This window comes from Schistocerca cancellata, chromosome 6 (assembly GCF_023864275.1).
Source record: "Schistocerca cancellata isolate TAMUIC-IGC-003103 chromosome 6, iqSchCanc2.1, whole genome shotgun sequence".
Classification (NCBI taxonomy): domain Eukaryota; kingdom Metazoa; phylum Arthropoda; class Insecta; order Orthoptera; family Acrididae; genus Schistocerca; species Schistocerca cancellata.
In genome coordinates this window covers 209,832,160-209,857,508 of record NC_064631.1, presented here as the reverse complement: position 1 = coordinate 209,857,508, position 25,349 = coordinate 209,832,160, and the positions used below count along the sequence as shown (strand labels likewise).

Here is a 25,349-nt window from a genome sequence, read left to right as displayed (position 1 = left end):
GTGCAGCCGGTTTCACTCTAGCACCTGCTGTACTTACATCATGGATACATGAAAGTAAAAAGGTGAAAGCGATGTTTCAAAATTGTAGTAAAAACGCAAGCAATACTTACAGCGTTTGTTAACAGTAAGAGCAGCATACACACATGAAATATCACACTTCCAAAAATACATTTATAAATGATGTTTAGTCATGCAGATGTAGATGTTTGGAGAGGAAGCTATAGACGGTCATCCAAGGACGACAAAAAATAAAACGGTAACGATTCATGAACAAACGTTAGCTTCAAACATCGCTGATATCAACTTGCAGTAGACTTACTTTCGTCAGCTGGCGCTCATTTGTCGAAACTGGATATACTTGTCGGCAAATAACGATCGGCGATCCTTTTTGTAGAGAATATTTTCCGAGTGCCAATCACTGTTTTTGTTATTTGAAAGTCACCTATTTCGGGCAATGTTGCCCACAATTTTTGAAATATTTTTTATTTTCTTTTCACAGATAGATTTAAATTTGTTTGTTCAAAATAGAATTTGGTTCTTTGGCATAATCAGAAAAGATTTCCACTTTTTATGAGGTAAACGTTTTGAGTGGCAAGTTATAGACAAGCATCCAAGGAGCACAAAAATAAAACATCACATATTCATGAACAGACGTCACCGTAAAACGTCGCTAATATCCAAATGAAATAGACTGTTTCAACCAGCTGGCGCTCATTTATCGAAACTGGACATAACTGTCAGCAGAGAACTATCTGGGAAAAAATTTGTAGACGACCTATTTTCCGTGTGTCAATCACTGTTTTTGTTATTTTAAAGTCACGTGTTTCGGACATTATCGTCAAAATTTTCCATACGTTCTTTTTTTTTCAGTTCAGTTTTTTCGTTCATAACAGAATTTGGTTGTGTAGGATAGTGAGAAAAGGTTTCTATCTCTTCCATGAGGTAGATGTTCGGAGTGGCAGTTACGGGCAACATCCAAGGAACACAAAAAATAAAACGCCAAATGCCTTATGTAAAATAATAAATGGTTCAAATGGCTCTGAGCACTATGGGACTTAACATCTATGGTCATCAGTCCCCTAGAACTTAGAACTACTTAAACCTAACTAACCTAAGGACAACACACAACACCCAGTCATCACGAGGCAGAGAAAATCCCTGATCCCGCCGGGAATCGAACCCGGGAACCCGGGCGCGGGAAGCGAGAACGCTACCGCACGACTACGAGCTGCGGACTGTAAAATAATAACACTGTTTTCAGTTTTCTGCATTATACGCTTTTCTTCTCTTAGACGCGTAGCAAATGTCAAAGGACTACTTTTGCCAGTGTTACAAAGTTCTTTGTATCGTGTAAGTATTTTTCTGCTGGTTTATCCAAAGTAATAATTACCGCAATGGTTTCACCGCATTTTATGTGTGTCCAGTGTCAGATTCTATTATCAGTCTATCATAGCATGAGAACGTGAGGTATTGTCGATTATCTCGTCACATGTGGTCGATTTCCGGAAAAAATTAAATGCATTACAGACTGAAACATCTAAAAAGATTATACTGTATTCATTTTCATATTCAGTGGTACGTTTTCTAGTTTTTTACAGTTCATTGCATTTCTGATGAAGTGTGGATGCCTCCTCTTTTGTTCCAATGAACAAAATAGCCATTTATAAAGCGCTTGTAACACCTTGCCTGATCAGTTACCATTGACTACCTTACAAGAGGATTTTTCTATGTGGTCCAGGAAACATTAGCTAACGCTGCCGCCAGACTACAGTCCTAGGCTTATAGCTTATTTTGCTTGAAGTGTTTTCCTTTAAAACTCAAATAGTAGTAGGATAAGATCACTAGTAATAAGTTCAGTAGGTTCGACAATTCATACTTCACTAATTTTCCTGAATTACTAAATATATTCCTTAGAGTGCTAATTGTTTTATCTACACGGCTAATGACATAAATTTACCCTCTGGTGGGATGATAATCTTTTTAATCAGGTCGGACATTAGAGACGACGCTGCTGTCAGGGAAAGTCTTGAAGAAGTTGTTGTATATGAAGCAGACACGATCGTCTGCGAGTATCATACAATATTGGAGGTCCTGAGAACTAAAAAAATTTGTATTTGTGGGGTACACATCCTCTAGATACTTAATAAACGTGACCATGGTCCGTAGTAGGCTACAATGCGACGTTTATTTAATCGTGCTATTAGCTAATTTCAACTAAGCGACAGTATCAAGCACATTTGTAACACGAAATACAGATGTTACAAATGTGCTTGAAAACGACGCTTAGCTAATCGCACGATTTAAGTAAACGTCGCATTACAGCCTACTACTGACCATGTTTATGTTTATTAACTGAAAAAAATGAAACCGACACCTGAGTTAAAATAGACAGATGGACGCGATGATAAATTCTGAAAGGTGATGGGAAGACATTTTACGAAAAGTTAAATAAGCAATCACCAGAATGAATAGCGGGGCTATTATCGTATTCGTCATTAAGAACACCTTATACGTAACCGAGTGCAACAAGTGATAAACCCGGATCTTGTGTGCCGTACATACTTACAAGAGTGCGGCGACGTTGTCTATCTCGGGCATCAGGGGGTCCCTGTTGGAGAACGCCTCTGGGGCGTGGGTGCGCACCGTGTAGTACAGGTCGACGCCCTCCTTTGCCTTCTTCAGGTCGCCGTCGGCTGTCCGCAGAAACAGTGGCAGCTGCTCCTCTGCAACAACACCCGTACTCTCAGTGCCGACACAACTGCACTGTCCACCGTAGAAACTGCCATCTTGGCAGCTTTTTTCTATCTCGTAGTCTCGAGGTTGCAATTACTGTATCCAACAGATTATGAGAAGATGTTCGTAAAAAAACGTAATATGATAATCAGCTAGGGCTTAACCCACCCGTATTACCTCGAAAGACGCCACTGTTTACGATACAAAACTGAATAGAACTTGTGAGACATTTCCGCAATTTTGTCCATATTTGTTACTGATTTGATTTTTCCGCTTAATCTGGTATCTATTTACTAAACCAGACCATATATACTGAAGTGCCAAAGAAATGCGTTACCTGCTTATTATCGTGTAGGGCCCCCACGAGCACTCAGAAGTGCCGCAAGACGACGTGGTATGGACTCGACTAATGTCTGAAGTAGTGCTGGAGGGAACTGACGCCATCATTCCTGTAGGACTGTCCGTAAATCCGTAAGAATATGAGGGGTTGGAGATCTTTTCTGAACAGCACGTTGGAAGGCTTTCCAGATATTCTCAATAATGTTTGTGTCTGGAGAGTTTGGTGGCCAGCGGAAGTGTTTAAACTCAGAAGAGTGTTTCTGGAGCCACTCTGTAGCAATTCTGGACGTGTAGGGCGTCGCATAGTCCTGTTCGAATTGCCCAAGTCCGTCGGAATGCACAATGGATATGAATAGATGCAGGTGATCAGACTTCAGCGTGCTAACGTATGTGTCATCGGTCAGAGTCATATCTCAGCGTATCAGGAGTCCCGTAATCACTCCAACTGCACAAGCCTCACACCATTACAGGGCCTCCACCAGCTTGAACAGTTCCTCGCTGACATGCATGATCCATAGGTTCATGAGGTTGTCTCCGTACCTATACACGACCATCCACTTGATACAATTTGAAAGGAGACTCGACCGACCAGGCAACATGTTTCCAGTCGTCAACAGTCCAATGTCGGTGTTGACGGGCAGAGCCGAGGCGTGAAGTTTTGTATCGTGCAGTCATCACGAGTGGGCCTTCGGCTTCGAGAGGCCACATCAGTGATATTTGGTTGAATGGTTTACACGCTGAGACTTTTTCACGGCCCAGCATTGAAATCTGCAGCATTTTGCGTAATGGTTGCACTTCTGTTACGTTGAACGATACTCTTTAATTGTCGTTGGTCCCGTTCTTGCAAGTTCTTTTCCGGGCACCAGCGATGTCTGAGATTTGATGTTTTACCGGATTCCTGATACTTACGGTACACTCGTGAAGTGTTCGTAAGGAAAACCCACACTTCATCGCTATCACGGAGATGCTGTGTCCTATCGTTCGTGCTCCGACTATATCACTACTTCATCTTGATAACCTGCCATTGTAGCAGCAGTAACCGATCTAACAACTGTGCCAGATACTTGTTGTCTTATATAGTCGTTGCCGACAGCAGCACTGTATTCTGTCTGTTTATATATTTCTGTATTTCAATACGCATGCCTATACCAGTTTCTTTGGCTCTTGAGTGTATCTTCTACCCTAATAATAAATCTGTTAAACTGTCGCGTTTTTCTGTTCGTCTCTAAACACGATGTTCTCCAAAACTGCTAGACCAACTTTTACGGGGTTTTTGCAGGTAACTTGAGCATACAAACCGTGATTTTAAGTTTTACCAAGACTTTCTCTTCTGTTTGTCTATCTGCGAAGCTACTAGATGGATTTTAATGGGGCTTTCAGTGGTAAGTTTAGCATGGGGGCAACGTGTAGCCTATATTTAGTCAAAATCGCATTAAAAGGAAAAAATTTTCAAACGTATTACAAAAATGTATGTACGTTTCGCATCTACTCTGAAACCAGTGGACCGCTTTCGACAAAAATGGTGCAGTCATCGCCTACTGTTTGGAAAGAATCGCTGTGGGAGTAAGGACGACCAACCTATCAAATTGGTGAGTGTGGGAGTTAAAAAGAAGTGAATGCCGAGATTTAAGATTTTATTCATCCAGAATTTGAGAACGAGAGCACTTAGTGACTAGCAACAAAGTTAACACATAATTTCAAATCTTCACGGAACTTTTTCAACCCCCCCCCCCCCATCAAAGGAAAAAAAAAATTTCCTGTTCATTTTCGCATTAGGTATGACTCATATTGCAGACAGTGATTATAAATATCAATGAACATACTTGAGAACTTATACGTATGTATGATACATAGCTCAGCATATATGACATCATAAACACTCAGATGCGCGAAAAACTGTAGCATCATACACCGACATTTAAATCTATTATTACGAACCCGCTGAACCGATTTCGATTAAATCTGGTAAGAAGATAGCTTGAGTCACGAGGAAGTAAATAGGCTACTTAAGAAAGTGGGTAGACAGATACTTATTGATTTGTAGAATATTACGCGAATTAGATAAAAGCATTTACTCTTTGAAAAACCTATTTACCCTTTGATATATAAACTTTATCATACGTATTTACGAAAAAGCTTTTCTTGGTTGATATGTGCTTATGTGATAAGATTCATAGTGACGACTTTAGTGCTTAAAAATCTTCGTTGTGTCTATTCCATACTTTCACACTATTTGCTGCATAGTGTACAAGTTGCCTAATGTACAGCTACTATGTGCACTTCCAGTATTTGAGAACGAGAGAGCTTGTGACTTGCAAAAAACTTCCACATAATTTCAGACATTCACTAAACGTTTTTTCGCTGACAACCCCTACAAAATGCCGAAAGGAAAACAGGCCTTCGTTTCCTACATTTTCGCTGTTCATCCAGCAAAATTGTCACCTCAGCCATGAAGTCATGACGTTTACATTTATTGCTTCTTTGCTACTAACTATTTGCAAGACATTTCGCAGACAGTATCCACCTAAGCTGCTGAAAGTACCTACAAAATTATTGTATCACACATAGTTAAAAAGAGAGCCCTGTGACGTGACAGAGAGAAAGGCAGGAGGAGATGGAGTAATAGAATTGAATAATAAATACCAGGCTACGCCGGGTACTCAGCTAATTACAAATAAAACAGTGTATGTAACATTTAACAAATATATCTAATTTTATAAGAGTTATAAAGAAAGGAAAATTGAGAATGTGTTAGATGACGATCAGATCGGTTTTAGGACAGGTAAAGGCACGAGAGAGGCAATTCTGGCGTTGTGATTGATAATGGAAGCAAGACTAAAGAAAAATCAAATTCGTAGGATTTGTCGATCTCGAAAAAGCATTCTACAATGTAAAATGGCGCAAGATGTTCGGAATTCTGAGGAAAAGAGGGGTAATCTATAGGGAGAGACGGGTAATATACAATATGTACAAGAGCCAAGAGGTAATAATAAGATTGGACGACCAAGAACGAAGCTCTCGGATAAAATGGGTGTAAGACAGTATCGTTCTCCCACACTGTTTAATCTGTACATAGAAGAAGGAATGATAGAATTAATAGAAAGGTTCAGCAGTGGAACTAATATTCAGGGTGAAAGGGAATCAATGATACTATTTGCTGATGACACTGCTATCCTGTGTGAAAGTGAAGAAGAATTACATGATCAAAGGAATGAACAGTATAATGAGTACAAAATATGCATTGAGAGGAAATCGAAGAAATGAGAACAGCGGGAAACATAACATCAGGATTAATGGTCACGAAGTAGATGAAGTTAAGAAACTCTGCTATCTAGGAAGCAAAATAACCAATGACGGACGGAGCAAGGAGGACATCAAAAGCAGACTAGCACTGGCAAAAGTCTACTAGTATCAAACAAAGGCCTTAATTTGAAGAAGAAAATTCTGAAAATATACGTTTGGAACACAGCATTTTATGGTAGTGAAACATGGACTGTGGGAAAACTGGAACAGAAGAAAATCGAAGCATTTGAGATGTGGTGCTACAGAAGAATGTTGAAAATTAGGTGGACGGATACGGTAAGAAATGAAAAGTTCTGCTCAGAATCGGAGAGGAGAGAAATTTGTGGAAAACGCTGACATGGAGAAGGGACAGGATGATAAGACATCTGTTGCGATATGAGGGAATGACTTCCATAGTACTAGTGGGAGCTGCAGAGGACAAAAACTGTAGAGGATGCGAGAAATTGGAATACTTCCAGCAAATAACTGAGGACGAAGGTTGCAAGTGCTACTCTGAGATTAAGTGGTTGGCACGGGAGACGATTTCGTTGCGGATCGCATCAAACTAGCCAGCAGACCGATGACTTCAAAAAAAGTACTTCACATGACCCTCCCGAGAAACTGTGGGCTTTAGCACGCCGCTTCCAGGGTTGAATGGGGCCAGACAGTCCTGGATCGAATCTGCCCGGCGTGCCGGCCTGCCTAGGTATGATTTTCAAGCGATTTCCCTCATCCGACCAGGTGGATACCGAGCTAGTACCCTCGTCCCACTTCAGTTAAACGATCCGCAAACATTTAGAAAAACGTTCTTACCCTTTCACATTAGGTAACGCTAGATAGACGGTGTGCACCAATTCCTTCCTGAAAGAGCGCAGGAGGGGATAGGTGACAGCAGGAGACAGGAGGGGCATACTGTCATCTTCTACAACAACAGTGCCGAACCCAACAACATGTCGATCCAGTGTAGACCTGTTTGTCATCTAACGCATCCCCTAGGGTGGAAGACGTTATATTATTTTTATTTATTTTCTTGTTATTCATCTGTCTTAGCAACTGAGGCCTATAGCCATTATTTATAGCAATATTCTAAAGTGTGACCAGTTCAGTTTCTACCGCATCTGGTGCAAGAGGGACAGCTGTAACTCGATGAATACTAGAATGAAAAAGGGTCATCTTGGCGGCGTACGGATGGGCCGAGTCTGCAGGTATAATATTGTCGGAAAACGTATTTTTCCGAAAAATATTAAATTCAATGCGGTTGTTAACCACAGTTAAAGTGAGGTCCAAAAAATTTAGGGACCTAGTATCGGAGTCTCGCTCAATTGTAAAACTGATATTATGGTGAAGCTGATTAAAAATCGAAAAATATGGTCTACATCATTTTGAGAACATACCGTGATTATTAGAATGTCGTCAACATATCTTTTGTAAAATTTTATTCTCCTAAGAATCTCTCAGTCACTGGCAAAAAATTCAGACTGTAAGTACTTAATAAAAATTTCTGATAAAATCCCAGCAAGGGGGCTTCCCATAGCAAAACCTGCTGGTTGTAAGTAAAATCTCCAATTAAATGTAAAGTAGTTGTGTTTTAAAACGATTCGTAGCAGCGTTTCCCGGCGGGGTCAGGAATTTTTCCTGTCTCGAGATGACTGGGTGTTGTTGTGTCGTCTTCATCATCATCATTCATTCCCATTACGGTCGGAGGAAGGCAACGGCAAACCACCTCCATTAGGACCTTGCCTAGAAAGGCGGTGCGGGTCTCCCGCATCGTTCCCTACGCTCTGTAAAGAAGCATGGACTTCATTTCCATTTTTTTCCATGTTATTCTTGATGGCAGAATCTCAGCAGTTAGATGCATGATGAAAAATATTGTCATAAACAGAAATTTACACTTGTTTAGAAGATTGAACTTAGAAACCACCGCTTTCTCCGGCACGCAAATTCAATCCGTCGGTACATTTCAAAACAACGTGCACTCTAATGCAACGTAAAATATTCACTTTGGATTTTTTTACATTTTTTACATTTCTGTTTTTCTGAAGAGCACTAACATAGTGCCTCGTTTCCCAGTCATTCACTCAAAGTACGATTTTCACATCTCTAATCTGGAATTTCAAGGGATCACTGGCAAAAGGCAATGCAGCTACATATTTAAATACATTTAAAACCATTTTTTTGCTATTCCGGGTGATGGACGATCTGCGCGCTGTATTACGTGTTTGTTTGTAATAGACATAAAAAAATGGTTCAAATGGCTCTGAGCACCATGGGACTTAACTGCTGTGCTCATTAGTCCCCTAGAACTTAGAACTACTTAAACCTAACTAACCTAAGGACATCACACACATCCATGCTCGAGGCAGGAGTCGAACCTGCGACCGTAGCGGTCACACGGTTCCAGACCGTAGCGCCTAGAACCGCGCGGCCACTTCGACCGGCGTAATAGAGATAGTAGCCGAGTAGCAACAACGTTGGGTTTTAGTTCAACAACAATTAAAAAACAATTATTTTCCCTTCATCACCATCCTGTACATGTGAGTAAAAAGGGGGCTTTACAACTTTGGAATGATATAGAAAAATTAGTGAGATAATTTACAGAATCGGTAGATGTGCCATTTTGTAGCAAATTATCTCAAATTTCACATAAAAGTGTCAGGTGTCATTTTGGTTCGAAGTGACTACCATTTGTGGTGTGGCAAGCATCCCACGGGTAATCAGTTTCATCCCGCAGTCGACGCAGGAAATTGGTCGCAACTTGTGCAATGGCAGCGTAGAATCGATTTTTCACATTTCGACTAAATTGTTTGATTGAGGAGGAACATAAAAACGGTCTTTCATGGAACCTCAGAGAAAGAGATCCAGTGGCGTCAAGTCTGGGGAGCGAGGTGGCCATGCAGTTGGCCATTCACGGCCAATCTATCGACAATGGGGAGCGATTATCGAGGAAACTTCGAACTTCCGTGAGGTTCAAAAATGGTTCAACTGGCTCTGAGCACTATGGGACTTAACTGCTGAGCTCATCAGTCCCCTAGAACATAGAACTACTTAAACCTAACTAACCTAAGGATACCAAACACATGCATACACAAGGCAGGATTCGAACCTGCGACCGTAGCAGTCGCACGGTTCCAGATTGTAGCGCCTAGAACTGCTCGGCCATCCCGGCCGGCCAAACTTCCGTGAGGAAATGAGATGGTACACCTTCCTGCTGGTATTAAACCATCTCTTCTCGGTCATCTTCATCGATCTATGGAATTAAAAAGTTTTCGAGCATATCCATATACACAAAACCAGAATCATCAACATGCAGGCGACCTGCTGATTTTTATCATCTCGCAGGGATCAACCCGTTTCAACAAATTTATTGTGCCAAGACTAAACTGTAGCCTGCTTGGAGGTTCTTCAGTGTATTCGGTGTGAAATTTAGGCCGAACAGTAGTTGCTGAGTTGGTTTTATGAAACCAAAACACAGCGAGCACGCTCCCTGCCAGTGAAACAAGCCATTTTAATTACGCACTACGCTAGCGTTACTGGTGGCGGAATGGGATAATGATGTACTACATGAATCAAACTTGAGGTTGTTTGCTACAGAATGGCGCACCTATTGATTCTGTAAGTTATCTCAAAATTTTTGTATCACTCCGAAGTTGTATAGTCCTTTTTGTTTCACAGCGTATTTTGTGATAAAGGAAAGATGACCAAATCATGACTCAGCAAAAGAACTGAGACGGATTAAGGGAAGCAGACATTCGTGAATTGCAACCCTAATGCGAATTGCACGCATTCTGCCACCGACATTTCTTGGGACTGCTGGTGATTAGCGAAAATATTTCAATTTTGTCGTTCGCGTCGTCGCCAAGATCTATAATCGCCCGTACTGCTACCCCTGTGTTGAAGCCTACGTTGTATGACATCGACTGTACGTTCGTCTTCCGCAGTCTCATCGAACTAGATGGCCCAGTGGTTAGCACATTGGACTCGCATATCTTTGGACGATGGTTCAAATCCTCGTCCAGCCATCCAGGTTAGGGTTCTTTGTGATTTCCCTAAATCAATTCAGGCAAATGGCTAGAACTTTCTTTGGAAAGGGCACGTCCGACTGGCCTCGTACAATCCTAACTGGAAGCCGAAAGATATCATCATTTCTCTTGAAACAAGTAAACCTTCACCCTTTCCCTACAGTCCAACTATCCTTATCACATTGTGTGCTCCCTGCCGCCGTTGGATAAGCAGTTGCAGCAGCAAGTCGTGTACCCCTAGCTTACTTATTTGCTACATAGTTTAATTATTAATTTCTTTGCGTGTTTTTTGGGTACTTGCATTGTTTAATTCATAAATTTCGGGCGTATTACATTATTTGAGAGTTGTAGCATCGCGCTTTAGTGTTTACTTCGAAGATTCTTACTTAAATTGCGTGTGAGTTTCGTATAGGAGGTGTAATTACGAGTTTTAGTTACTGTAATCGTAAATTCAGGCAGATTTTAGCGCAGTCGTTAGACATTCGTACAGGTTAGTTAATACATTCTTTACGTGTTTCCCTTGCATTATCTAGGCACGGACTCGTGTTTCAGTAACTGTTGTTCAACATCGATTAGAATGGACAGGGACTGTGACTGATGAGTTCGGATGAGGGCTGAGTTGGCATCCCTTCGCTCACAGCTGCAAGCGGCGCTGACTTCGGTAGCGCAGCTTGAGGCTGTTGCCAATGGGCACCACTGTGGGGAGCCGGACTTGGGTATCACGGGGATGTCAACCCCGTCCCGTCTCTCCCCAGATCGGTCTGCCGCTGTGGTTGCCCCGGTTGCTGCCCGCAGTGGGGCTGAGCCCTCGCCTTTGGTTGATTGGGAGGTCGTTCCAAGGCGTGGCAGGCAGCGAAAGACGTCCCCGGAGGCTGATCAGAAAGCCTCCCCGGTGCGTCTGACAGACAGGTTTCAGGTACTGTCTCTGGCTGAGCCAGATGCAGCTGCCTGCCCTGTTTCAGAGGATGCCTTCAAGCGACTGCGGACCTTTGGTGCAGAGCCGGGTGGAGGGTCTGAATCAGAGGCTCAGACGGTTTTGCGACCGTGTTTGCTGCAGATTCCTTGACTTGCGCCATAGGCTGGTGGGGTTTCGGGTTCCGCTGAATAGGTCAGGAGTTCACGACACTCAGCTGGCGGCTACACGGGTAGCGGAGGCTGTGTGGCGTGGACTGGGCGGTTTTTTAGGTTAGAAGGCCTCGGGAAAGTACGGGGTGGGCTGCAATCTCAAAGGGTGCATGGCAAATACAGGACGTGCTTGGATCAAGGAACAGTCGGAATTGTAATTGTAAATTGTTGTAGTTGTGCTGGGAAAGTCCCTGAGCTTCAAGCGCTAATAGAAAGCACAGAAGCTGAAATCGTTATAGGTACAGAAAGCTGGCTAAAGCCTGAAATAAGTTCTGCAGAAATTTCTACGAAGTCTCAGACGGTGTTCAGGAAAGATAGATTAGGCAGAATTGGTGATGGAGTGTTTGTGGCTGTCAGTCGTGGTTTATCTTGTAGTGAAGTCGAAGTAGATACTCCGTACGAATTGGTATGGGTGGAGGTCATACTTAACAGCCGAACTAAGTTAATAATTGGCTCCTTCTACCGACCCCCAGACGACGATGATATAGTTGCTGAACAGTTCAGAGAAAATATGAGTCTCGTAACAAATAAATACCCACTCATACGGTTATAGTTGGTGGGGACTTCAACCTTCCCTCGATATGTTGGCAAAAATACTTGTTCAAAACCGGTGGTAGGCAGAAAATATCTTCCGAGATTGTCCTAAATACTTTCTCCGAAAATTATTTCGAGCAGTTAGTCCACGAACCCACGCGAATTGTAAATGGTTGCGAAAACACACTTGACCTCTTAGCCACAAACAATCCAGAGCTGATAGAGAGCATCATGACTGATACAGGGATTAGTGATCACAAGGTCGTTGTAGCTAGGCTCAATACCGTTTCTTCCAAATCCACCAGAAACAAACGCAAAATAATGTTATTCAAAAAAGCGGATAAAGTGTCACTAGAAGCCTTCCTAAGAGACAATCTCCATTCCTTCCGGACTGACAATGCAAATGTAGACGAGATGTGGCTCAAATTCAAATATATAGTAGTAACAGCAATTGAGAGATTCATACCTCATAAATTGGTAAGAGATGGAACTGATCCCCCGTGGTAAACAAAACAGGTCGTAACGCTGTTGCAGAGGCAACGGAAAAAGCATGCGAAGTTCAGAAGAACGCGAAATCCCGAAGAGTGGCTAAAATTTACAGACGCGCGAAATTTGGCACGGACTTCAATGCGAGATGCCTTTACTTGGTTCCACAACGGAACATTGTCTCGAAATTTGGTAGAAAATCCGAAGAAATTCCGGTCATATGTAAAGTACACAAGCGGCAAGGCGCAGTCAGTACCTTCGCTGCGCAGTGCCGATGGTGCTGTTACCGACGACTGTGCCGCTAAAGCGGAGTTATTGAACGCAGTTTTCCGAAATTCCTTCACCAGGGAAGACGAATGGAATATTCCAGAATTTGAAACACGAACAGCTGCTAGCATGAGTTTCTTAGAAGTAGATACCTTAGGGGTTGCGAAGCAACTCAAATCGCTTGATACGGGCAAGTCTTCAGGTCCAGATTGTATACCGATTAGGTTCCTTTCAGATTACGCTGATACAATAGCTCCCTACTTAGCAATCATATACAACCGCTCGCTCACCGATAGATCTGTACCTACAGATTGGAAAATTGAGCAGGTCGCACCAGTGTTTAAGAAAGGTAGGAGGAGTAATCCATCGAACTACAGACCTATATCATTGACGTCGGTTTGCAGTAGGGTTTTGGAACATATACTGTATTCAAACATTATGAATCACCTCGAGGGAAGGATTTATTGATACGTAATCAGCATGGTTTCAGAAAACATCGTTCTTGTGCAACGCAGGTAGCTCTTTATTCGCACGAAGTAATGGCCGCTATCGACAGGGGATCTCAAGTTGATTCCGTATTTCTAGATATCCGGAAAGCTTTTGACACCGTTCCTCACAAGCGACTTCTAATCAAGCTGCGGGCCTATGGGGTATCGTCTCAGTTGTGCGACTGGATTCGTGATTTCCTGTCAGGAAGGTCGCAGTTCATAGTAATAGACGGCAAATCATCGAGTAAAACTGAAGTGATATCAGGTGTTCCCCAGGGAAGCGTCCTGGGACCTCTGCTGTTCCTGATCTATATAAATGACCTGGGTGACAATCTGAGCAGTTCTCTTAGGTTGTTCGCAGATGATGCTGTAATTTACCGTCTAGTAAGGTCATCCGAAGACCAGTATCAGTTGCAAAGTGATTTAGAAAAGATTGCTGTATGGTGTGGCAGGTGGCAGTTGACGCTAAATAACGAAAAGTGTGAGGTGATCCACATAAGTTCCAAAAGAAATCCATTGGAATTCGATTATTCGATAAATAGTACAATTCTAAAGGCTGTCAATTCAACTAAGTACCTGAGTGTTAAAATTACGAACAACTTCAGTTGGAAAGACCTCATAGATAATATTGTGGGGAAGGCGAGCCAAAGGTTGCGTTTCATTGGCAGGACACTTAGAAGATGCAACAAGTCCACTAAAGAGACAGCTTACACTACACTCGTTCGTCCTCTGTTAGAATATTGCTGCGCGGTGTGGGATCCTTACCAGATGGGATTGACGGAGGACATCGAAAGGGTGCAAAAAAGGGCAGCTCGTTTTGTACTATCACGTAATAGGGTAGAGAGTGTGGCAGATATGATACGCGAATTGGGATGGAAGTCATTAAAGCAAAGACGTTTTTCGTCGCGGCGAGATCTATTTACGAAATTTCAGTCACAAACTTTCTCTTCCGAATGCGAAAATATTTTGTTGAGCCCAACCTACATAGGTAGGAATGATCATCAAAATAAAATAAGAGAAATCAGAGCTCGAACAGAAAGGTGTTCGTTTTTTCCGCGCGCTGTTCGGGAGTGGAATGGTAGAGAGATAGTATGATTGTGGTTCGATGAACCCTCTGCCAAGCACTTAAATGTGAATTGCAGAGTAGTCATATAGATGTAGATGTAAAGCATGGTCAACGAATCCATGCTCTCTGAAGATATTAGAGCACATGAACTTTACTGAAACCAGTGTAGGTTCTCTCCCAACTTTTCTTCCAATGATCAACTCTTGTACCTCGACCATCTATACAAAAAACCTCAGCAACCAAAGGTCTACCAATTTTGTGTCTCTCGATCTCGACAATCCATGTGACCGAGTACTGAATCCTGGTCTTTGAAACTCCAAGACTGAATAGTGCCATTTAACTGTGTTTTGCAGACTGTGTCCTTCCTATTCCATCTTCCATTCCTCTTAACCATTCAAAACACCAATTCCTAGCCTACCATATGTCACAATGAAGATATTTTCAACTCTTGACTCGTACACTAAAAGTACGCCTAAACAACAATGACACACCTTAATCCTCTACCCCACTCTGCAGAAATCAGACTCTCTCTTCCAATTTCAACTCCAGTTCAATGAGTTTACGTGCTGCTACAAGCAATGGCTTCTGAAGTTCAATCCTTACAGTACCTAGGTACTGATTCAGTGGCGGGCTGGTGGATTTGTTAACGGTAGGCTCGAACAACGTGCAAGTATCATGGAGATTCTCTGAAATTCAAATGGCTATTCCAGGAGAAAAGGCTAAGTACTTTTCAAGGAAAACTGTTGAGAAAATTTCGGCATGCAGAACGGACTTACTGCAGCCACCGTATATTTCCCGTAAGGACCACAAAGACAAGAGAAATTAGGGCTCGCACAGAGGCATATAGATAGTCTTTTTCCCTCGCTATATTTGCGACTGGAATAAGAAAAGGAATGACTAGTAGGGTTACAGGGTATCCTTTGCCGCGCACCGTAAGATGGCTTGCGGAATATGTATGTAGATGTACATTATGAGAAGAACCACAAGAATTTACAAATTTGTGACTTTAATTAGCCATTTTCGATAGTCGTGTCGAATTAATTAACTTGGAAAAAATTCGATCATCAACTTACATAGAAACATCACTTAATAAGGAAAAGAACGCCCACAACTGTATAGTGCATACCTCTGCTGTTATCTAGATTTTTACACTTCGGAGTACTCTGCACATTCCGCATGCTATAGTGCAACCACTCATCCTTCCACCTCTAGTTCCAGTTCTGACATGCTTTTCGAATCACGACCAACCTTTCATCAACCTAACACTATATCCTATCCCAGGGCAACTTCAGACCCCCATTCCCACGCAATGGAATATTCTCCAATCAGATCGAACCCTTCTCCTCCATACTTCTTGTAGTTATCATCGTCTCCCGTCCTTTCCTCCTTACGAGCATTACCCGTCTCCATCCTTGTCTGTCCCAGAATGTATGTTTTCTCATCCTTGTACATTATATTCATTCCCATACAGTAACCTGCTTGACCCATCAGTTTCTTCACGTCTTGTGATACCACAAAATCAAATAGTATCTTTCCCATCGAACGTGTCTTTTACTGCCACGCAGAATTAGCCGAGCGGTCTGAGGCGCTGCAGTCATGGACTGTACGGCTGGTCCCGGCGGAGGTTCGAGACCTCCCTCGGGCCTGGGTGTGTGTGTTTGTCCTTAGGATAATTTAGGTTAAGTAGTGTGTAAGCTTAGGGACTGATGACCTTAGCAGTTAAGTCCCATTAGATTTCACATACATTTTTTGTCTTTTACTTTGTACAGTATAATGGAGTGTCACACATTGTTACTTTTAATATGTCTTCCACATCAGCAAAATTGGTTAAGAAATTCAGACTTTTCACCTCGTCTGAAAACCATCTAGCAGCTTTACAGCTCATGAAAACATCTCCATGTGGTTATCAGTGTTTGGTGCCGTTGTGCAGCTCACGTCTTTCTTGGACAGTACCGAAGACGACCCACTAACCCGCTGCAGCCGTACACGCGTCAACAATAAGTGAACGCGGCAGGAGAAGAACAGCTGGTAGCCTAAGTCGTAAGGATGCTTCATGACCGTCAGGGGCTTCGGATTGATTTGGATTATAGCTCCTGACCCACTTCCGTTTCGAGCTGCAGACCAGCGTTAATAACAAGTTAATGCGGACGTAGTCCTACGTGAGTATATGAACGCGACGATATATTGTAGCGAGTATTCGCCCTATGCGTAATTACCGGTACTAAACCACACATTTTGATTGATCCATTATGATGTTAAGACACTGATGATCGTTCACACTAAAAACAAGAGACTTCTATTTTGTGCAATTTTTACTTATGTATATTACAAGTGTTGCGTAATATGTGATCATCTTGTTACTATGAATATTGTACAAAAATAAAAAAAAGAGCAGAACTTTTCTTCCAAGCGAACTGCTTTAGACTTGCATACGAATATTTTGCCTGCGTTTAGTCACTTAAGCGCTTTAAATGATTTGACATATGCGGTTTGCCTGACTTACTATTATTCTTTTTTAAGCTTACGTAAAACGCAGTCCAATAGTGTCACTTTGTGTACTAATTTTTTGGAAACATTCTATATTATAAAAGATATAACAAGTCGTTCGAAGTATTTGTGTTGCCGATAAATACGATCCGAAGCAGTTCAGAAGCGGGCCCTAGATTTGTTACCTGCATATTCGAGTATTGTTGAGATCCTTTGTGAACTCAAACTGAAGTCCCAGGAGTGAAGACGACATTATTTTCGCGAACACTACCGAGAAGTTGCATAGGCAAGATAAGAGAAACTAGGGCTTCGTGTAGGCAGTTCTTTCTTTCTCGCTGTGTCTCAGAGTGTAATGGGAAAGGAAATGGCTAGTGGTGGCACATGTTCCATCCTCCAAACACAATATGGTGACTTGCGGAGTCTGAACGCAGACGTAGATGTAGTGTCTCTCTGTGACCAGTAGTGGTACGTTATACCATCCTCCAAAAACGGTATGGTGAGATGTGGAGTATGAACGCAGACGTAGATGTAGCGTCTCTCTATGACTAGTAGTGGTACGTTATACCATCCTCCAAAAACGGTATGGTGCGTTGTGGAGGATGAACGCAGACGCAGATGTAGCGTCCTTCTGATGACATATTTTTTGAACGAGCAGAGCAATCTCAACCTGATGATTGTGCTTAACAGTTAAGTAAAAGGAATACGTATTTTATGGTAATTATCAAAATTCTCGCCACAGAATTCCTAGAAGTAGAGTTGAACAAAATTTGTTACAATTGTTTGATAGATGTTTGCTACGGTATTAAAGCAAACTAGTAATAACCGCATGTCTGATGCGTTTGCCGCAAGTGCGCAGAGACTGTAATTTTTGCCGTAGGAAAACACCGTCATTTATAGAAAAATTAAGAAGCTCGAGATTTGCACGAAACTGTACAAAAATGTCCGAGCAAAAAGCGAGAATATTGCAGGGTACACCATCTTTTGAAACGCGAAGGGAAAGCATGGCATCGTATTCGTGGTGCTGGTTTCGAAGACTTACTTTATCGGCTAAGCACAATAAGCTTGCTTAATTCATCAGTGTATCATCGCTATTCTCTATAAAAGTCAATGTCGATTCATAATCCGTTTTAAATGACGAGGAGATCCTGAGAGGAAGCAATCATTGTCACCATTAAGGTTTCCTCTACAGATATACCTTTCTTTGTTGGTAATTTTAACATTACCTCAACAACAAATAGGTAACTGCAGTGCTGATACACTATTAGCTCTTGGTGTTCTGACCAAAATCTGTTTATTAATATCACATTCTCTGCAAGAAAATTTCAAGGCAATATGAATGAACCCAGGATGCAACATTGACGTCTTATTTAGTATAAAAACATCTAGAAATACTATAAGCGATACGTCCTCTTCGCAAAGAAAGCAACGAATAATTACGCCCGTTGGATGGAACACAAACTTCTAGTCAGTCGTCCTTGGTTTGATAGCCAATAAGAGCCTCATATTCCTTTCATGAACACAGATAGGAGATAATGTGTTACCTTACAATTTCAAACTGAAGCACTTTCCGCAGAATACCAAATTCTGTTTCAGACCGGCTCACCATCGAGTAAGTGAAAAAGATACAATTCGACAGCTGAAATTCAAATATTAATCAGAAATTTTGGTAATTAATGATAAATAGAGACAGGAAATTTCCAAAGGAATGTAAGGCAAGAACGAAAGTGCTTTACAGATATCAACAGAAGCACTGAAGAAATTATGACCACATATCATCACTGAACCGCTGCTCTTGGCAAGAAAAGGCTTTCTTTGGCATGATCAAAAGATCTGCCCTAACCAAAAATTAACGCAGAAGGCATCTTAATATTATGGAATAAGTATTCCGGCTCCAATAACAAGTGTAGAACCCATGCGGACGTTTGCCACTGTAGACAAGAGTCTTCTCTCTCATTCTTTGAATGTGGAACATTAAAAGCCATCAGATAACTTCTTAAGAGTTAACATACTCATCATACTGAAACATTTAAGCACAGTGTTCATGAAAATTATCATATCTAATTCCTTTGTAGAGGTTAAAATATTTGTTTTAGAATTCTGTTGAATGTGCTTCTCTCTGTGAGGAAACAATTACAGAATCCCAACATATGTGGGTGTTTCGTTCAGCGAAAGATGATATCTCTGTGAACTTCTGCGAATGACATCTTATAGAACAACCATTAAAATCACATTTTCAGAGATATATGACCCAGAAAATGTTTAGAGACAGTACTTAGAGATGGAATGAGAATGCCTGTAAGGTAATTTGGTTGTCGTCCGAAGGAACGAATTTTACCACGGCATGAATAGTCAAGTCTAGTATCAACGTCACATCTGACAGGAGAGACTTTGAAATTCAGAATACATTCGTTAAAAATGTGATTAAAAATAGCAGCTACTAAATTTTTCCACGTCGAAAGCAAAAGAGTCTGCGTTCAGTATGGCTCTGCGAATTTTGTCACTAGCTTTTTCTCAAGATGAAGAGTCAGTAGTGCCGTTACATTGTCCCAAGAGGCTACCTATAACCAGTCATGCTCACAGTCTTTGTATGTACTCAATAATTCCTGTTAGGAAAACTTTATACTGATTCCATACACTAGAAGAGTATTCCAGTGTAAGTCGTAGACGGAAGACTATGTACATGAAAGAAAAGCTGCAGCCTCCGGAAAACATAAATATGAATTAATTGTAAAAATGTGAAATGTAGAAATATTTAAATGAATTAAAATTTTATATCCACGGGAAAAAGCCAAAGTTCAAAATAAAGCTAAATTAGATATTTGTGTATATGCTGCTTGACGCTGCGGCACACCAGTCTATCAAACTACGTAGAAGACTTTCGGTGAGCTACGAATAGAATTATTGGGAGAAAGTCTTGCGAGGGAGGCTACACACCGTTAATAACGTCTGAAGCTAAAAATAATCGTTACACATTCATGGTTTTAATAATGCGGTAAAAGAATTGATTGTTTTCTGTAGTCCGAAGACTACTAAGTTACAACTCTACTTTGAGTTCCAAACGTTTGTGGAAAATAGCTGAATGCGAGAAAATGTGGCTGGTGTCTAAAACTAATTACGTGGTAAGAGAATAGGTAATGGCAACCACTTGCCTCTTCAAATTGACACTCATAAGCCCGGCTTTCTAGGCACGATAAGTTAAGATCAAATGGAATTGTATACCACACTGCAACTCGGGTAACGCAGCTCTCTTTGAAGCTGCTGAAAATATGTGACAGTCGTAGCCGTGTAGCAATAATGAATATGACGTTTGTGTGGAAAACACAAACAATATTTTCTCTCTCCTTTATATATCACAATTGAGTTACTAATTAAACTGTAAACAATGATAAATAATGTCTGTTGGTTCATCTACTTAACTTGACACAAAACTCAATTTTAAAACTAGTCCATTTCGCGAATGCTAAGCGAGATTACAGTGAACAGATATGTAAATAATAATTATACTTTATTTCTTGTGCAAAATAGACTACCACTGACCTGCAGGTGTTTTACCAAATGCTAGAGCTTTATAAAGGTCCCATTTCATATTTTCATAATTAATGAGCATTGATTTGTGTATAAGAAGAGTGAATAGAGCTTTTATGAATTAATTTGGTAACTGATAACATTGTTGGCAGAAGTATATTCTAAGGGTTACGCACTTCAATGAAAAATAAGTTTTCTTCAAATAACTTGCGGCAATGCAGCCGGGTGAGATCATCGACAACAGCCGATATTTGAAAAGGAGCACACCCTGCCATTTACAAAGCAAGATTACCTTGAAATATGGCAGGGTGTCCTCCTTGTCAAATATCGGCTGTTGTCGACGGTCTCACCCGGCTGCATTACCGCAAGTTATTTGAACACTGTGTAACCCTGGGGGGGGAACTCGGGTATCACAAAGGCTTTCTTTTTCACACATTTATTTGCGAAGCGTTGATTTTCTGTCTTAAGTCTGACCGGTTATTACAGGTGACTGGGATGTGGATGTGTGTGCGTGGTGTGTGTGTGTGCGTGGTGTGTGTGTGTGTGCGTGGTGTGTGTGTGTGTGTGTGTGCGTGGTGTGTGTGTGTGTGTGTGTGTGTGTGTGTGTGTGTGTGTGCGTGGTGTGTGTGTGTGTGTGCGTGGTGTGTGTGTGTGAATGGTGTGTGTGCGTGCGTGGAGTGTGTGCGTGGTGTGTGTGGAGGACAGTGTCGCGTTTCCAGTTGATAATGAGGATGATGAGTATGATGATGCGAAAGGAGAGACTGTGACATGGTGCCAGTTCACAGTATAGTCCATGAGAAAATCTAGAGAGGTTTGGGATTTAACCTAGGATACTTGCGCAAAGCCTGGAGATCAGGGACTTAATACCAGCTTCTCCCCTTTAATTGATAGCCACATCTGGCAGTGCAAGAATTTTCTCACTAACAATAAGCGAACCGAATACACAAAAGCTGACAGTTGCCGTGCGATAGCAATATTTACTGCACTAGGAAAAAATAAAATGAGAAAACATATCTCTGTATTCTTTTCACCAGATATATCACCAGTAAAACATGGATATGTCAGTTATCTTTGTCATAGTGGGTAATGTCATTTACGGCCACACAGGTAACTGAAATTAAGTAAAGTTGTACGGTGCTGTCTCATGTGCCTGAAGCATACTAATATTCCATCCTTGTTTGTGGATCAATATCCACTGGAAATAAAATGCTGCAACTTCCTGCTAACAGAACATTAAACCAGTGGCTTTTTGTTGTGAGATACATCGCACAGCTGACGGTAGTGTGGAACTTGAGCAAACGCTTTTGGGAACCAACAGTTTCATTACATCTATTTCTGACTTTAGATAGCATACGCAGCGTTCCAGCCTATAGTCAAATGGCAGAACCCCAGTTGGAAACGAGAGAGCACAGAGGGCTGTGAAGAAGATGTCCAGTTGCACGCTGATCGACCCCTCTCTACGACGACAACGTGACAGTAACGGCCTCTAAGTGAAGTCAAATTCTACAGCAGCATCTAGATTAGGCGCTTCAAGACAAGCGACTGAGGATTGTATATACTGAAGAGATTTCTAATTTTGTCTGTCGCCCTTTGCTTGCGACACATGTGTGTAAATACAAAGTTAAGTATTGTAATCGTTCCCTTTTGTAATAAAATTAATTAATACGATATGTTTGAATGTTGTCTAGTGATCCGAGAAGGCAGGCTTTCTAGATTCTACATATTTGACGACAAGGCAGGATTCAACATTGGCGACGAGTAATAAAAAGAACACAGTGCCTGACGTTCATGGATTTTCTTTTGTGTTTTGCTGGCGCCTTTAATTCTACGTTGCCTTTTCTTTGAAAGTGTGTATTTCTTTGCTTCAACAGTATATCTTATAGTGTTTTTGCTAAACAGTGTTTTCGGTGGGCATTGTGGAAATTTTCTTTGCTTGTGTGTTTATTTTTATTGCGTGCCTTGTCTGTTTATTGCATAATTGTCTCTTCTGATATGAGAAACCCACCTCTTCCACCCCCCTGCTCAGATGCCTCAGATGCAAGTGATAGATGCAACGCAGCTAACACAGATATTTCAGTTTCAGACCCAACAAATCGCATCTCTACTCAATACAGTACAGCAGTTACTGGTGAACGCTGGACGCCTGACAGAACAACAAACTACGCCTGTCGCTTCGGGTGCCGTAGCGCCGTTTCGCTGGTTTAATGAGGAAGTAGAATGGCTCAAGTGGTTGCAGCAGTTTAAAGCCCGCGTAATAGCTCACAACGTACCAGGTGCTGCGTAACTCCACTACTTTTTGTCAACAATAGGAAGTGCAGTGTTTCGCCTCATTCAGGAATTGTTCCATAACGTCACTTCGTGTGAACTTTCCTATGATTGGGTTGTATATTCGTTAACTAACTATTATGACTGACAAGTGAATGTGGTCACAGCGTATCAATTCTTTCATTGCGAGAAACAGTCAGAACAAACTTAGCTCGAATGGGTAAAAGATTTGCAGGGTATGACGAGGAAATACAATTCGAATGTGCTTGTGGTGCTTTATATACTGATGTTATGTTGCATCATGCAATCGTGCACAATGTAACTGATGTCAAACTTAGAGAACAGATTTTGAAACAGTCCAGTCCATCACGTAGTGCAAATTCTAGATCATTACGATTCAGGTGCTGTGTCAGACGATAAATTTAAGCAGCCACCAATTTGTCGGTTCGAGTCATCCCTTGCTCGTGACTGACCCATTGGGCAGCAACAGCCTGCGAGTTCCGTGCCACATGAACAGTTCTCTACACAGGTGAACAGAAATAAGTCATACTCTTTCCTTTTCACGGCATAAACGCCAAGACTGTCCGTCAAGTCAAGCACAGTGTTACGCTTGTGACAAGCAAGGTCAAGCACAATCCGTCTGTTTGCAACGAAACAAACTTACATAAATCTAGTCACAAGGACAATGTAATAAATTCAGTGTATTGAAAGCCTGCAGCAAGCATTAGCTAAACTAGCAAGCAAACAGTTTCTTCTGTGCTAAGCCAGTCCAACAAACTTTTTGTTCATTTGCATATTAGTGGGAAACATGTGATATTACAGTTGGACACAGGCAGCTCTGTTACATTGATGAATAGTAACACGTATGAACTGTTAGGCTCCCTACACGTGTGTAACTAGTACGCACCTGACGGCTTGTTATAGACATGACATTCCCGTTCTCGGAAAATGAACTTTGCCTGCTATGTATCGCTCACAGAACATATTTGACCTTGATTATTTTGATTTGCTTGGCTTTCAAATTCAGGACAATGTGTTGTCAGTGACTGCATTCAATCCAAAAGAGAGTGTGAAAGACTTCCATAAACTTTTATCTGAAGGTTTAGGTAAGGCTAATAATTTTGTTGCACATATTACTATGAAAGACGATGCTCAGCCGAAATTTTTCCGCGTCAGAACTTCCCATTGTATTAAGGGACAATGTGGCTGCTGAACTTTAAGAATTGGAAGACAGCGGAAATATTGCGCCCATACAAGTAAGTCAGCGGGCAAGTTCACTGCTTTTGCTCCCCAGACCTTCAGGTCGTATTCACCTCTGTGTTGACTTTAAGTCTACAGTCAATCCACAAACTAAGGTTGAAACTTATACATTGCCATTCACGGAGGATCTCATAGACAGATTAGGCGCTGTTCTATGCTTTTCAAAAATGATTTTCGCGACGTATATCTTCAAATACCTCTATATGAAGAATCTCAAAACGTATGTGTTATGAACACTCATTTGCGGTTGTTTAAATATGTGCGTTTGCCTTTTGACAGTGCTTCCGCACCACTATTTTACGATGGTATTTGGAACAGCTGACTCCTCAAGTACCAAATTGTTCAAACTATTTGGACGATATTGTCGTAGCAGGTCGTAGACCTCATGAACACATTGCAATTTGCGTGCTTTGTTTCGTGTGTTATCTGATGCAGGACTGGACAAGTGTGACATTTTAAACGCGAGTGGCAGTATCTTGGACAGTCAAGGTGCACATTCTCTACAGTCACATACGTTAGCCATATGTGATCTGCCAGTTCTTCTCAGTGTCACAGAATTGTAGTCTGTCCCGGGAAAAATGAACTATTATATTCGGTTCATACCGAATGCTGCACAAATCGCAGCTCCATTTCATCGCTTAGGTCGCGAGAACGTCCCCTTTGTTTGGACAGATGACTACCAAGAAGCTTTTCAAAAACCTAAAGATGCATTGCTCAGTGATCGATTCTTGGTTCACTTTGATCCTGACAAACCGGTTGTGTTTAAGTTGATGCTTCATCTTACGGAATCGGTACAGTGCTTTCACACAGAATTGGTGATAAAGACAGGCCTATTGCTATGGCATCAAAAGTGTTGTCCAAAGCTCAGTGTAACTATTCAGAAATAGAGAAAAAAATTGGAAATTTGTGGTAAGGTATTGTGGTACCAAACTGCTGAGCTCATCGGTCCCTAGGCTTACTCACTACTTAGTCCAGCTTAAAGTAACTTATGTTAGGGACAATACATACACCCATCCGAGGGAGGACTCGAACCTCCGACGGGGAGAAATAGAGAAAGAGGCATCAGCTACTGTATATGGTGTCACCAAATTCCACCACTATTTGTATGGCAGACAACTCTACTTAGTAACCTATCACAAGCCATTGCAGTCCTTATTTCACCCGACGAAGCCGATTCCTGTACAAATTGCAAATATTGGATTTGTTGCTGTCTCAATACCAGCACGAGATTGTGTTTCGTCCGACGGTGATGATGATGATGTTTGGTTTGTAGGACGATCAACTGCGCGGTCATCAACGTCTGTACCAAGTCCCAATTTTTACACAGTCCATTTTCTTTCACAATCAAATATAGTCACTGTCACAAATGATGAAGATGATGATGATGATGAAATGATGAGGAAAATACAAACACCCAGTCTCCGGGCAGAGAAAATCCCCAACCTGGCCGGGAATCGAACCTGGGACCCCATG

General features: G+C 41.6%; 1 protein-coding gene across 1 annotated transcript in view; it reads right to left on the bottom strand.

Annotated features, from left to right (window-relative positions):
• The window catches only part of LOC126190860 (alpha-tocopherol transfer protein-like), a 92,716-nt gene that overhangs the window by 52,273 nt on the left and 15,094 nt on the right, over positions 1-25,349 (bottom strand). The window contains exon 3 of the mRNA XM_049931455.1: positions 2,567-2,723. Coding sequence (XP_049787412.1) covers positions 2,567-2,723 — 157 coding nt within the window. The remainder of the gene's footprint in view (positions 1-2,566; positions 2,724-25,349) is intronic.